This window comes from Eutrema salsugineum, unplaced genomic scaffold, assembly GCF_000478725.1.
Source record: "Eutrema salsugineum unplaced genomic scaffold, Eutsalg1_0 scaffold_7, whole genome shotgun sequence".
NCBI classification, from domain to species: Eukaryota; Viridiplantae; Streptophyta; class Magnoliopsida; order Brassicales; family Brassicaceae; genus Eutrema; species Eutrema salsugineum.
The window spans coordinates 1,105,300-1,119,561 of NW_006256486.1; the positions used below are offsets into that span (position 1 = coordinate 1,105,300).

The 14,262-nt window shown below is 34.7% G+C and overlaps 2 protein-coding genes across 5 annotated transcripts; one reads left to right on the top strand and one right to left on the bottom strand.

Moving 5' to 3' along the window:
- Nucleotides 1–454: 454 nt before the first annotated feature.
- Nucleotides 455–5,956, bottom strand: LOC18010897 (ABC transporter G family member 24). Its single transcript, XM_006392730.2, has 14 exons — nucleotides 5,764–5,956; nucleotides 4,976–5,224; nucleotides 4,672–4,748; nucleotides 4,231–4,506; nucleotides 4,085–4,148; nucleotides 3,842–3,988; nucleotides 3,704–3,738; nucleotides 3,559–3,632; nucleotides 2,311–3,464; nucleotides 1,777–2,223; nucleotides 1,557–1,705; nucleotides 1,168–1,457; nucleotides 944–1,077; nucleotides 455–853 (listed from the first exon to the last, which is right to left on the bottom strand). Exons 1-14 carry the CDS (start codon nucleotides 5,778–5,780, stop codon nucleotides 697–699), a joined length of 3,270 nt encoding a protein of 1,089 aa, XP_006392792.1. The 5' UTR covers nucleotides 5,781–5,956; the 3' UTR covers nucleotides 455–696.
- Nucleotides 5,957–7,188: 1,232 nt separating this feature from the next.
- On the top strand, nucleotides 7,189–11,394 carry LOC18010898 (protein GRAVITROPIC IN THE LIGHT 1). 4 transcript variants are annotated; one of them, XM_024150190.1, is made up of 4 exons: nucleotides 7,189–7,441; nucleotides 7,861–7,964; nucleotides 8,122–8,370; nucleotides 9,664–11,394. In XM_024150190.1, exons 3-4 carry the CDS (start codon nucleotides 8,281–8,283, stop codon nucleotides 11,047–11,049), a joined length of 1,476 nt encoding a protein of 491 aa, XP_024005958.1. In that variant the 5' UTR covers nucleotides 7,189–7,441; nucleotides 7,861–7,964; nucleotides 8,122–8,280; the 3' UTR covers nucleotides 11,050–11,394. The 4 variants fall into 4 exon arrangements, with proteins under 4 accessions (XP_024005958.1, XP_024005960.1, XP_024005961.1 ...); XM_024150192.1 differs by having other exon boundaries at nucleotides 8,122–8,251; XM_024150193.1 differs by having other exon boundaries at nucleotides 8,122–8,220.
- The last annotated feature ends 2,868 nt before the right edge of the window (nucleotides 11,395–14,262 follow it).

Here is a 14,262-nt window from a genome sequence, read left to right on the forward strand (position 1 = left end):
ACTAAAATTTACATTTACTTGATTGGTGAAATATGGAAAAGAATTATCGCCAAATTAATCTAAAACTTTGAGTGCTAACTATATACATTAATCTTATGAAAGCGAAATAACTCCAATTCATGTACAGCAACAATCAAATACAAATGATTCACACCAAACCAAAGATTATAAAGAGAGAGCTCAATTAATCCAACGCTCATATTTTCATGGTAGCCGTTGGATAATTAAGTGATGTTTGTATTTGAAGGATTTGTGCTTTGTTAGCCCGTTGCGTTGGATGCTACTTGTTTCATTACGTACGTACATTCAAGCAAATCGCGTTAAAGTGCCGATTCTTATTTAAGCAACTCTTAAGCTTTCTCTTGCTCACAAGCAATTAACAAGATTCTTATTTAAGCTAACTCTTAAGCTTTCTCTTGTTCACAAAAATAAAACCTTTTACTCCAAAAACTGATTAGAAACATAATCAACTTCAACATACAGAAGAAGATTGAACAAGTTTTTGGCCAAGTTGTAGTTTCAATTCTATGCCAAAATCTAAGGACAGACCAAGGTTTTTTTGGAAAGACCCTATAGATTAAACTAAATAAACATGCCAATATTGACGTAACACATAATTAGTACAACAAAATTAAGCTATAATCTTCTCTCCTACCTCGAAGCTTCACTAAAAGCGGATTATTTAAAAGCCTCTCTTCATTTCTTCTGAAGTATAATCATCCCAACATAAGCGATGTTACGAGTGACCACACCAATGAGAATCAATATCATTATACATAGATTCCATTTATTAATGTCGTAACCACTCTTCATAAGCGATCCACATCGAGTAATCATCCATACTCCATAGTACCTGAAACCCAAACCCAAAACCCGATATATACATATAGGAGCTAAAAACAGAGCTTTTCAGGCAGGAAAATGTAATGTTTTTTTATCATACCTTTCAGCATTTCCAATCACAAATGCTTCCAAAGCCCACTTTGGATAACATAAATCAGCAATGATCTTCATAGCTTCACTATTCTTCGGTTGAGTTGCAACAAGTGTTAAAACGACTGGAAGAAGAACAGAGAACTGCAAAAGAGACCCGAGAAGTATGTCTTAAGTTTAAGAGTAGGCAGAGATATCAAAATCTTGTCTTTGCAAGGGAAATGAAAAACTCACCAGTTGGGCAGAGCCTGGTTGGAGGAAGATAGCCAACGCATATGCGATACCAGTCACACAATATACGAGACATACCAAAACGATATAGTTATCGAAAAACGTTGATCTCGGGTTCGTGAAGAAATAGAACATGGAGAGATATACTAACGGCTTGACAAGTGTATTGAAACAGTCTATTGTATCTTTGGCAAGAAAACAAGCCAAGCTACTCATCCCCGAAGCACTTTCTCTCCAGTAATGTAACTTGTCTAGTGAGAATGACCTTAAAGCTGCTATTTTGCACAGAAGAGCTGGCAAAAGAGAAAAAAAAAAAAAGCAAAAAGACCAATAAGAATATGAAGTAAACTTCTCAAAAACATGTACAGAGAGAAAGAAGTTTCCAAACTTACAAACGGCGATAATAGTGTAGGTATAACCAGGAGCTCCAAAGCTCTCATCACTTGCTTTGATCAGTGATCCTAAACAAGCTCCAGCTAGCAATAATATCAAATAGTCTGTAGCTTGTAATTTAGCTTCTCTCATTCGCTGCTTAGCTATCCTGAAATCAAGAACATCCAAGAATCATTTAACCGCAAGAAATTAAGTAATGGAGGATATAAAGAAGTATACCTTCCAAGGAAATATTTGTACTGCAGCCACATAGAAGGGGTTCTTCTGTAGGACAAATCTCTCGACTTCAAGAAGTTATGCCGTATTTTATCACGACGCAGCCTGAGATTACTCTTCACATCTCCCCACAGCTCTCTCACAAACGTTTGCTCTGCATTATCGTTCGAATTGTTCTCAACGTCTGGATTCGTCTCAAGTTCAGCAGCAATGTTGTTGTGAATCATCCACCTTTGTGGAAGCTCTTTATAGCCAACATCAGAATTCGAATTTGAAACCACAATTCCTTCCAATACGTCTATGTAATAGTCAGGAGGGTTGATACGTTCAGGTACATTGATTCCAAGACCCGAGAAGTATTTCTCGACTTGGTTCACCGATCCGTGGTAAACAGTAAGGCCACCTTTGGCTAGAAGAACAAGATCATTGAACGTTCTGAACAAAGTGTAACTGAAAATAAAGAGAAAACATTTATGGATTAAGTAAAAACTTCATGACACTTGAAGAGATTTCCACTAAACATTAACTATGATTTACCTTGGTTGGTGAACAACCATGCAAATATTGACTCCCTCGAGGGCTTCATGACGAAGAGCTTTAAGAAGAAGCTGTGATGAGGCACTATCCAAGCCTGAAGTTGGTTCGTCCAAGAACAATATCGAAGGCTCGATTACCATTTCCAAACCCACATTCACTCGTTTCCTCTGCCCTCCAGAGATTCCACGTTTCTCTACGGTACCAACCAAACAACTTCTCACAGCTTGTAGCCCCAAAGAGTCGATGATTCTCTCAACCACAAGAACTTTGTCAGCTTTTGATTGTCCTGCAGGTAATCTGCATTTAGCATGGAACCAAAGGTTTTCCTCAACTGTCAAGTTTCCATGGACAATGTCATCTTGTGGCACAAAACCAATAATTTTCTTGTATGAATGGATTGATAACTGCTTCCCGTTTATAAGAATCAAACCACTCAATTTGCATCCAACGGCTTTCCCAGCCAAAGCAGAAAGAAGACTTGTCTTTCCTGCTCCTGATGGACCCATCACGGCTGTGATACGCCCTGGTTTCATGCTTCCCGTGACACATCTCAACAGATGCTTACCGTTGGATTTCAATGTAAGATTTAGATCTTTGAAAGAAAGCTCCATGAGAGGCCTCTTCCTCATCTCAGAATAAGTAGCCATGTTAACTATTCCTGAAAAGGTAAGTTCTCTATTCTCTTGCTCCATGGCTCTCTCCTTCTCGATCCGTTCATACGCATACTTGAAGATTTGGCTCTGTGATTTCTTGACCTTATGCCCTTTTACTCTCTTTCCTTCTGTTTCAACACTTGCTCTTTCATTACTTCTTGCGGCTGCAGCATCATCCTCGACATCGTAGCTAGAATGAGCAGCAGAGGAACTCGCAGGACTTGAATTTATGGACAAGCTTACCTCAGAAGAGTTCCCAGGACCCAACATCTTGTGAGTATCCCCATCATTACTAGTTTTTTTACCAGAAAACGTCCGAGTTATTTGCGCACGGATCTCACTCACATGCCTTTTAGCAGCACTTCTAGCAGCTTTCCATCTCTGATGAGCCTTTGCTTTCTTCACAGCTGCTTCCCTTGACTTAGCCTGCCGCCTCTCCCTCGTTGTTAGGATTTGATCAGAACAGTTGTATATAAGGAGTAGTATAGTACTCACAGCAGCCTGCACAAACAAAATTGAAAGCATCTCTCTTCGTAAACAAGCTTAAATCTTGGATATTCACTCATAACTAATAATAACTGAAGAAAAAACTTACAATAACCATAACCCCAAATGCATGCATGTTCTGGTTTGCTGTGTTGGGATTGCAAGAAGTTAGCTTAAAACAGGCTGCAAGACAAGAAGTTAATAGATTAGCAGATGGAAATGGTTATGTGCACAACAAAAACAATCAGACTCACGTTTCTCAGATGTAGACCCCATTCGGCAATAGTGCCTGAATCAACATAAAAGTATAACCAGTTAAACCAAAAACAAACGTAACAAAAGTTTCAGGATAATTTATCAACAGAGCTTTAAAGGGACAAGAAAATGAATACCCACTATCACAAGGTACTTTCTGAGTGGAGGTTGGACAATATGATCCTGCGGAACAGAATACTTCGCTGCTGCTTCTGATATCAGCCCATACATTTGCACCTCCACAAGTGTGGTTTGGTCTTCCTGGTGGCAACTGATAAGTATACCTATAGATTTGACATTTCAACACCTTATCCAGAAATAATATCACATGTGTCATACTAGAATCTATATTCAAGATGAGATAAATGAATAAAACTTACGGCTCACATAAGCTTGTTTTCTTGTTAAGGGTAGCTAAAGGGCAATGGGCACCAAGAGGGCAAGCTTTTTTCAAAACAGAACACAAACTTAGAAATAGCATTAGACCATATAATGTATATGAAAGAGGCTTTAAAGGGTTACTTACGTATCATACAAGTGAGGCCACGGGGGCAGAAAAACCCTTCGCAGCAAGGCATACAGTTTCTTGTTCTAACAGGAAACTCTTTGGAGTTTTGCAGGTCGACTTGTTCGGTTTGGTCGACAACACTGCAGGCCCATCCAGGTTCACAACCAGAGACCCACGAAGTCAAGTTGCAATTCTCATTTGGTTGCAAGTAGCCCGGGTTACTCGATTTATTGAAGAAGTCATTAAAATAAAACTTCATCTCTGCTGCAGTGCAGATACGCCTACCCATATCACCTGTTCCAAACCCGGAAAAAAAAAATTCGAGCTTTAGAGAAACACACAAAGGTATGAACTTTATGTCAGCAGATAAACTCCAAGAACAATGATAATCAAACAAAATAAAGATATGGAAGTCCAATTCGTAAGCTGTTTGATTCCTACTGAGTAAAAAGCCTGTACCTTTGGTTTTCTGAATGCAAGAAGACAAGAAATTCAAGTTGGTGGAGAAATTAAAAGCTCTATTCCAATCAGCATCCCTGAGATTATGATTTCAAAAGAAGGAACAATCTGAGCAAACATATCTCAAGACTATAAACTAAGACAAACACATTTCACCTAAAGCACCAGAAGTTAAGCAAATGAAGATATCAACTCAGAAACAATATAGTAAGCTCAGAAATGAAACATTTGATGTTCCAGAATTAGAAACCAAGAAAAGGAAAGAAAGTGCAAGAACATAGTTTTAAGGAGTAAGAAAACTAACGGGTCTTTGACGCAGAACTTTGCTCTTGTACCGAACTCCCGGTTAAGAGCAGCAGTGCTATTAGAGAGCCTACGATAAACCATCTGCGTAACGAGCGGAAGAACAGCCGGATCCTCGAACTCATTGGTGTCCTCAAATTGACCATAACCAACATCACAAACCAAGCAAAGTACTAAGACCACCAATCTGAGATTAGATCCATGTTTGAGCCAATTTCGCCGGTTCACACTCATCTTGAGATTCAATGGCCTTAAAAGAGAAGGTAGCTAAACTCAGATGCCAAGCAGCCAGCTAAAACAAAACAAATTAAAAACGTAGCTTGGTTTCTCAAAAAGAGATGGTTTTTTCGAATCTTAACAACGGAATTTTCAAGACATTGTGATTGGAAGAGAGAAGAAACGTGAAAGAAGGTTGGAGAAACGATTGTGAACAAATACTAAAATGGTGATCTGATTTTTTTTTTTTTTTTTTGTGCGATGAACGTGACGAACAATGTGTGAAACGGCTCATTTTAACTAACTTCATATAATTTTTAATCAAATTTCAAAGCTTGATTTGGGTTTTAGTTAGAAAGGAAACAAATAGACATAACACAGATTTTGTTCAAGGAGAGAACGAGAAAATTTAAGAACTTTAAAGCAATCAAACTTCAAAAATTTGAAAACCCAGAAACTCAAAATGCATTTTTTTCATTTTTTATTTTCAATTACAGAACTTAAAGCAACATAATTTCAATAGAGTATGAAAACAAGGATCAGCCGGGGGAAAAAAAAAGAATTGTATCGTACCTGTGACTGTGAGGCATTAAAGTTTAGAACTAGGAGCTGAGGAATCCATGAAAATTGAAGTTGCTTAGTTACTGGAGATGCTTCTTTTGAAGTAATCTTCAAATCTTGAGATTTTGCAAGTCAATCTGGCATCATTGACCTCTCGACAAGAAGAAGGAAGAAGGAGATAGTGCGTTGAATGATTCATTAGGACAAAGGACATATGGACCTAGTTATACTACAGTTAACAAATTAAGAAATTTTTTTTAATCTTTATGGTTGATTAAGGAATATATACATTTTCTTTCTAAGTTTAGTCAAAGCTTTCTCCAAGTATAATGATATGAAATAATTGTAGTGTGTTAGTTTTTGGTAGCTTAGTAGATATACCCTATAAAGATTGTTTACTGTTGCATTTAAATTAATTAATATTAGGATTAAGAACAAAAGTTCGGGTTTATTTTAGTGTCAAAAATCTGTTCCTCTTTCCGATTTCAAATACTATTATCGAAAAGGTACAGTATATGCAGATTGTATATTAGTCATTTTTAAAACTGTAGTTGCCTTTTTTTGTACGTAAACTGTAATTGACTTCTTTTCTCTTGTCACAATTTTCATTAGTCAATTTTATTTTTCTGCAATCATTTTCCTTAGTCAATTTTATTTTTTCTGCAATATTTTTCTTAGTCAATTACGATACAATTTTAGGAGTTAGGACAGATTGCGAAACTCGTTCATACTGGTATAACTTGCAATCAACTGGTCCCATGATATTTAGTATTTGGCGTCTAAAATGAGAAGACAGAAAAGAGACCCCAAATGTAAAATAAAAAACAGTAAATCAAGAGTTATTTTTAGACTGGAAAATTTAATATGAATCAGACAAAGAACTTTGACAAAGGAAAAATATACATTTACTACTGTAATTTTAAAGAAAATTTTATTTTTCTTTGGCTATTGGATTATATTGATATCCGAAACCTAAATAAAGTTACACAAAAGCCGATAGATAATAAAAAAAAAAACTTTCTAGAGCCGAAAATTCAAAGAAAAGGAAACATGGTCCAAACAAGGAAGACTTGGCATGACAAGAGGGAAACTTACAAAAAGATCGACTTAAAATTCAAAGAACTACGACATTATACAAACAATGCCAACATAATTTTCAAAGAATCTTATATAACTCAAGTTTGACAAATTTTGAGTACGTTCGACCCATAATTGAGCCCATTTCGTAACGCTTTAGCTGAATTCCAATTCATAAGCCCAGCTCAACCAAATTCAAAACAATAGCATAAGGCTACAAATATTCTAATTCGATAGTATTTACTACAATGACCAAAAACACCCTTCGCGCATCTCGAGATCTCGCGGTAAACGAAGTTACAACGGTCAGTGTAAATACCCTATGCTTTTAAGGGTACTTTCGGAAACACAAATTGAAACTCCCAATGCTTGCTCTGCTTTAGTTTACTTTGCTCTGTCTTGTGCCCTTTTTGGTCATTTCAATATTCTCTTCTTCTAAAACTCAATCAATCGTCTCTTCCTCTCTCTCTCTGACCGTTTCTCCTCCAGCTCTCAATTTTTTCTCTCATCAGCCTCTTACTCTCTCTCCTCTTTCGTTTATTGCCTTTGACGAATCTGTTTATTGCTTGTAATTTTTTCAAGTAGGCTAAAAAGAACAGAGAGATCTAATTTGGTAAGTGTTTATTTTTATTCCTCTCAATCAAGAGTTTTGTTTGTTAACTTTCATGTGGGTTTCTGGTGAATGATTCGATTCCATTATTGTGTTAATTTTTATTTTTCTACTTTTAAAATTATTATTGCAATGGAAGGTTCATGTCGCTGGCCGTGGGCCTAATCCCCATTGTTGTTAGCTAACAACAATAATGTCGAAATTTTTCGCATTAATTGTTTTTGTTCAGTTTTATATATATAGCCGATTCTCAAAAAAGGGTTTTAGAGCTTTTACTTCCTTTTACAGCCAAAAACAAGTTTTTAGATTTTTGTTCATCTTGTTTCTTAAGTTTTTTCTTGTCTCATCTCGGTTCTATGTTTGTTTTTCTCATTCTTGGGTTGATTTTTGATTTCTGTTTGGATTGATTTACTCTGCTGCAGGGTTTAAGCAGAGGTTTTCTTTCTTCAGATTTACTTTACAATGAAGTGAGAACTTCAAAAATAAACAAAGAGAAAGCAGAAAAAAAGCTTGGAACTTTCGCAAGGTACAACCTTTGACTTTGTTAGTTTGTTTGTATGAAGAAACTTGCTTCTGAAATTATCAAACTTTGATTTAAAAATCTGAATCTCAGTGTTTTACTGGTTATGTTTAAATTTGTAGGTCTCATAAATACTCTTTAACATTCAACTTCTTTTTAAAAGTTTCGTAGGTTTTATCAAATCAAAGAGCTCGGAATTTGTGTGGATGAAAATGCCTTAAGGGTCTGTTTGGTTACCTACAGAGCGTCTAGACCGCTGCTGGTAGTGCGTTTAGAATCACAATGAGACATAGGTTGTGGGTCTTGTGTCTGCTTGTACTAAATGTGTTTGGTGGGTTTGTCAGGCTTTGAGGTTGTCCTGTTGTTTCAAATGGTTAGAAATCAAAATTTTACCCATACATTTGGTTTTAAGGTTTGTACTCTTTTCACAATAGGGTTTGAAGGCACTATAGTATATAATGATTGTACTGGTTTCTTATTAGGTTTTTGTTACATGGTAATTCAGATTTGTTCTGGTTTTTAAAATGTTTCTGCTGAATTATTCTGCATAAGTCATGTTGCTTTTGCAGAGATTATTAGGGTGCAATCTTTTATTTATTATCTTGGTTTCATTTCCGAGACTTTTTTTGGTTCTGTATGTAGCAGCACATTTTGACTAAATAGCCCCACAAATTTAATAATGAGAAGGGAAAAAAAAATTAGATTGGTTTCATTATTAAAAAGAAATGGTATACACACAACTTGCTTGTTTCTTTATTCCTTCAATTAGACCAGGTCCATCAGAAACCTCTTTCTCAGAGGTTCATCCGAATATAATAATACCTTTGGTTTTGTTTTTCTATTTTTTTAAATGCGAAAATTATTTTTTTGGACTAATCAGGATGCTCCACGTGTGATGAACCTGGGTTCTTCAGGTTCGTCGGGAAGAGTTTGGTCCATGAACCTCTATCCTTTTTCTTATTTTTTTACTCCTTCTGTTCAGAATTATTTGATGTTTTAGAAGGTTTTTTTGTTCAGAATTATTTGATGTTTTCACTTTTCAATGTAAAATTTAATAAATTTTTATAGTTTTTGACCTTTTATATTCTGCAGATTGTCTTTCTATTGGTTGAATGATATTTAAATGAATTATAAATAATATTTTTAGTATAGGAAAAATAAAAATTAAATAAATCCTTAAACTGTGTGCAAAAACCTTAAACATCAAATAATTCTAAACAGAGGAATATTATATTTCGTCTAAAAACCTGTGCCATGAACCTTTGAAGAGCTCCTGATGGACTTGCTCTTAGAAAATAACATTTTCTAAGCATTTTCTAAGCATTTTCTAAGCATGAACCATGAAGTCTTCACGACTCTTGATGAATATTTTTTAAAAAAGTATTTCTTGTATATATGCATCTAATTAAATATTATGTCTAGATCTCCCTTTATTGAAACATTCTTTTTACATTGAGCTTTATCGGATAGTTTTTCACATAAAGCAAGTCCTATTTGAAGAATTTTACACAGAGAATCTTGTGGCCCTCCATTAACGGTCCTTGATCCAAGTATTAAAGCTTGCAACTCTTTTTCTTTTATGTATCGAAACTTTCATAATTACAAGTCTCATTCTTCTTTCCTTTGCTTTTTGATTTCTTTTGCGGTGTTTTTTATTGTCTGATCTCGTTCTGTGTTCTTGGTACTGTTGTCTCATGATCTGCAGATGGAGACTGTGAAACCAATGGGTGTTGCTCCCAAGGGTAAAATCAGACGCACGTTTGCTAAAGTTCTTAACATTCATAAGCTAACGGGTGTTGCTCCAGAAAAGGAAATGAAGAAGATAAAGTTCGATTCCAAGAATGCGAATTTGTCCGAGTCTTTCTACAAGCTTGAGGAAGAGTATGAAAGAAGTCTGGCATTGGAGGCTCTTCTTGCGAAGCTGTTTGCTTCGGTTTCTTCCATCAAAGCAGGTTATGCGCAGCTACAGCATTGTCAGTCTCCATATGACGCAATTGGTATTCAAAAATCAGACAACTTGGTGGTAGCAGAGCTCAAGTCTTTGTCTGAGCTGAAACAATGTTTCTTGAAGAAACAGGCGGATCCGAATCCCGAGAGAACTCTGGTTCTCGCAGAGATTCAAGAGCTGAGGAGTCTATTGAAAACATATGAGATAATGGGGAAGAAGCTTGAGTCTCAGTATAAGCTCAAAGACTCAGAGATTCTGTTTCTGAGAGAGAAGCTTGAAGAATCGATGAAGCAGAACAAGTTGATAGAGAAGAGACTTAATCAAAGCGGACAACTTTGCAATCCTTTAGACAATCTTCACCTATCAGCGCTAAATCCAACACATTTCGTTACTTATCTGAACCACACTGTCAAATCCATCAGAGGATTCGTCAAGCTAATGATCGAGCAAATGAAAGTCGCGGGATGGGATATTTCAATGGCAGCTGATTCGATCCATCCAGGTGTGTTCTACTACAAGCAAGACCACAAGTGTTTCACTTTCGAACACTTTGTCTCCAATGTAATGTTCGAGGCGTTTCATCTACCATACTTCTCAACTTCCACCTCAACAGAATCAAGAAGCTACAAGAAGAAGAAGAAACAGAGCATAGCAGAGAGGGAAATGTTGTTTGAGAGGTTTATAGAACTCAGGTCGATGAAATCCAAGGACTACTTAAAGGCACGGCCTAAATCGAGGTTCGCTAGGTTTTGCAGGATCAAGTACTTGCAGCTTATACATCCAAAGATGGAGCAAGCTTTCTTTGGCCATTTGCATTTGAGAAATCAAATTTCTGCTGGTGAATTCCCGGAGACGAGTTTATGCTCTGGATTTCTTGAAATGGCGAAAAGGATATGGCTTCTGCATTGTTTGGCTTTCTCGTTTGAAACTGAAGCTGAGATCTTTCGAGTACCTAAAGGTTGCAGATTCTCTGAAGTGTATATGAACAGCGTAGCTGAAGAAGCGTTTTTCCCGGCGGCGGATGGTTCGCCGGAATCTGAGCCGCGTGTCGCATTCACGGTGGTTCCAGGGTTTAGGATTGGAAAAACTTCAATACAATGTGAGGTCTATCTCTCGCTCTCGCCGGCCGTTCAAAGAATATAAAACGGACGGTAAGAATTTCTCGGGCGGTGGTGGGTCCTGAGGGGTGATTTGGTATTTCATGGGGTATTCTTTGGAAACCGGAGAAAATTTGTGGGCCGTTGGATCTGTAGTAGCAATGTAGTGTGGTCTTGTGTCAATGTTTTCTCTGTCTTTTCAGTTTTGTCGATATTAGTGCAGAGGAAAACAGAGGCATCTTTTAGCTGTTGTCCATTGAATATTTATCTCCTTTTCCTAATATAATATGTAAATAAATAGTTTAAGATTTCCTGATTTGTATTATCTTTATCTTTTTAGCCTACTTGGAAAAAATAAAAAATAAAGAAGCGTAATGTTTGGAATGCTGAATTAGTGATGTCATTTCTAGGTGTCTAAAGACTGAAATGCAATCAAATTTCAAATGTTAGTACTCTCTCTGTTTTATGCAATAAAATTTCAAATGTTAGTACTCTCTCTGTTGTTTTATAAATAGTGTTATTTTGACATTTTTTACAAGAAAATTATTAAAAGTACAATTTTGTCTCTTATTAATACATTAAATAATTTATTTTTATTTAATAAATGTATTTAATTAATAGGGTTAAAATTGAAATATTAATAAATACATTTAATTAATAGGGTTAAAACTGAAATATTGTATAAAATTTTACATTGAAAATATAAAACGATACTCTTTGTGAAACAAAATAAAACCTTAAAACGACACTCTTTATGAAACGAAGGGAGTAATTTTTTTTTATTTAAAAATAATAACATGTATAATAAGCATCGGGTTCATTCTAAATGTATTGTTGGTCTATGAAACATCCAGCATTATGTCTCTCTGTCTTGTGTTGTCACATGCACATTAAAATTGGTCCACCACTTCAAAATAAGTGTGAAAACACTTTTGGGTTTTCTTGATCGGTTTTAGGTTTAAAATTACTTAAGGTATTCCTTCTAATTCATAATAGGAGAAATTAATCATATAAACACGAAGAAAAACGTCGACGTGTTTTTAAAAAGAACTGTTTTGGTTTTCTTGTTCATTTTTAGGTTTAAACTTTAAATATTGATAAGACATTTTCAAATTTTTTACTTATTATTATCGAACAAGTTATTTCTTCAAACACCTCAATATTCTGTGGGATACAACAAAGACGGTAATAAAAAAAAGATCATCAAAAGAATATATATTAGAGGATAGAAAAATGCCAAAAAACTTGTATTGAAGTTTGGTTGATCCATCTTTTTCGTTAATAAATTTAAAGAAAAAAAAAACTTAAAGTGAAAATGAAGGAGAGTAAGGTGGTTTGAAAAAGTGTGAAAAATGAGAGATATATATAGACTATGCAAAATAAATCTAATGGTTATTAGATATGAATCCAGTGGTTAGATATGAATCAAGTAGTTAGATATGAATCTAATGGTTATTATATATGTGAATGTGATTATATACGAATACAATAAATTTTACCAACATTTGATAAAATTAGCTGCATAAAGACTGAATCTAATTAAGATATTCAATTTGGTTGAAGTACATAGTAGCAGTCATCACTCTAGCTAACGAACACACATCTCTAGTGACTTCAGCTGAAACCCCTGGATTACCTGCGAATTCATATACACTATGACCCGAGTAAAGCCAATGTGAGAGGGAATAGGAGAGGTAGGAAATAAGTATTTATAGAAAGTACCATCACGATCACCATCCATCCAAGAAGAGAATTGAATCAATGGATTCATTCTAAATGTATTGTTGGTCTATGAACCATCCAGCATTATGTCTCCTTGTCTTGCACTGTCAAATGCACATTTAAAATGCATAAATAGTCAATACAAGTGTGAAAAGGTCATTATATATGATCTGTCAAGATTTTTGGGTTAAAAATTATCAAGGTAGTTCTACTAATAATTTTTAGAGGAACTAATCATATGAACACGAAGAAAACATTGTGTTCAGTTGTTTAAGTATTGATAAGGCGTTTCCACTAAATAGTTATCGGAGAAACTAAATTGTACACACATCGACACACGTTAATACATAAGTTTATGGATCACACCACAAAGGCGGTGCTATCAAAAAGATTTTCGAAATCATAATTATTTTATTTTAATTTTTTGGTCAACCGAATTATCTATGTTATAAATTTATATATGTATTGGTATTTGGTGTGCATTTAATATATAGCCTCTTTCAAATTAGTCTATACCAAAATTAATGAGAGCGATGCTTCCCTGTGCCAAGAATCTAGAGATCAATTGACCAAATATTATGGTGGGGGTTCAAATCAAACAAAAGGACTGCATAAATCTATAAAAATTGATTTCATTTTCTTTGTCGGAAAGTCCTTTTTACTGTAAACGGTGGTGCTTTTACAACTGGCGTGGTCTTCTTTATTTTAAGCAAGAGAACCCTCCAAATAATTATTTTTGCAAGATTATCCTTAAATTTATAAATAAACGACAAAAAATATCCTTAATTTGTAAAAAAATACAGGTAAGATTCAGTAAATTTTAACCCACAATATAACATGTTGTTATCATAATCAAATTTATTTTAATATGATAAATTATATATCAAATCAAAACTTTTGCAACGAGAAGAGTCCAAATATATATTCTTATATAGAACTAGGTGTTTAGTCTGCGCCTTGCGCGGACCGAAGAGTTTCATTGAAACGTAAAATATTATTTTACGTCAGAAATCGAAAAGAATTAAATCAACAATTTGATACATACAAAATTAAAATAAAGCTAATCTATGATAATTATTGTTTAACATTAAATACCTTAAAATTAATATTAATAAGTGTATAAAATTAAGAAACACAAACTAAAATTAAAATTAATATGAATTATTTATCTTTTTCTCTTTTTATCTTTTATTTTTTTTCTATCATTTTCTTCTTTCTTTCTTTTTTTCTGTTTTCTTTTTTGTTTTTTTCCTATTTTTTTCTTCTTTATTTTTTATGTATTTTCTTACTTCTTTTTTTCTAGTTTTTCTTTTTCACGTTTTCTTCTTCTTCTCTACATCTGTTTCTTCTTCCTCTCATACATCTTTTGATTTTCTTCTATTCCAGATTTTATTCTCTTTCTTCTTCTTCTTCAATGTTTAATTATTCTCTTTCTTTTTTTTTCCCTTTTTCATTGCCATCGTCTTCTTTGTTGTCACCGACTCCCTATTCTTCTGTTGTTTTTCGGCTTTTACTTCATATTACCCCTGTGGCGCTC

What these genes read in the sequence shown, in the direction of transcription:
- LOC18010897 (XM_006392730.2), bottom strand. An exon ending in GGGGTCTACATCTGAGAAAC is followed by an intron (nt 3,633 to 3,703) that starts GTGAGTCTGATT and finishes CTTGTCTTGCAG; the next exon opens with CCTGTTTTAAGCTAACTTCT. An exon ending in GTGATTGGAAATGCTGAAAG is followed by an intron (nt 854 to 943) that starts GTATGATAAAAA and finishes TTTGGGTTTCAG; the next exon opens with GTACTATGGAGTATGGATGA.
- LOC18010898 (XM_024150190.1), top strand. Translation starts at nt 8,281, where the DNA reads ATGTGTTTGGTGGGTTTGTCAGGCTTTGAGGTTGTCCTGTTGTTTCAA. An exon ending in CCCATACATTTGGTTTTAAG is followed by an intron (nt 8,371 to 9,663) that starts GTTTGTACTCTT and finishes CATGATCTGCAG; the next exon opens with ATGGAGACTGTGAAACCAAT.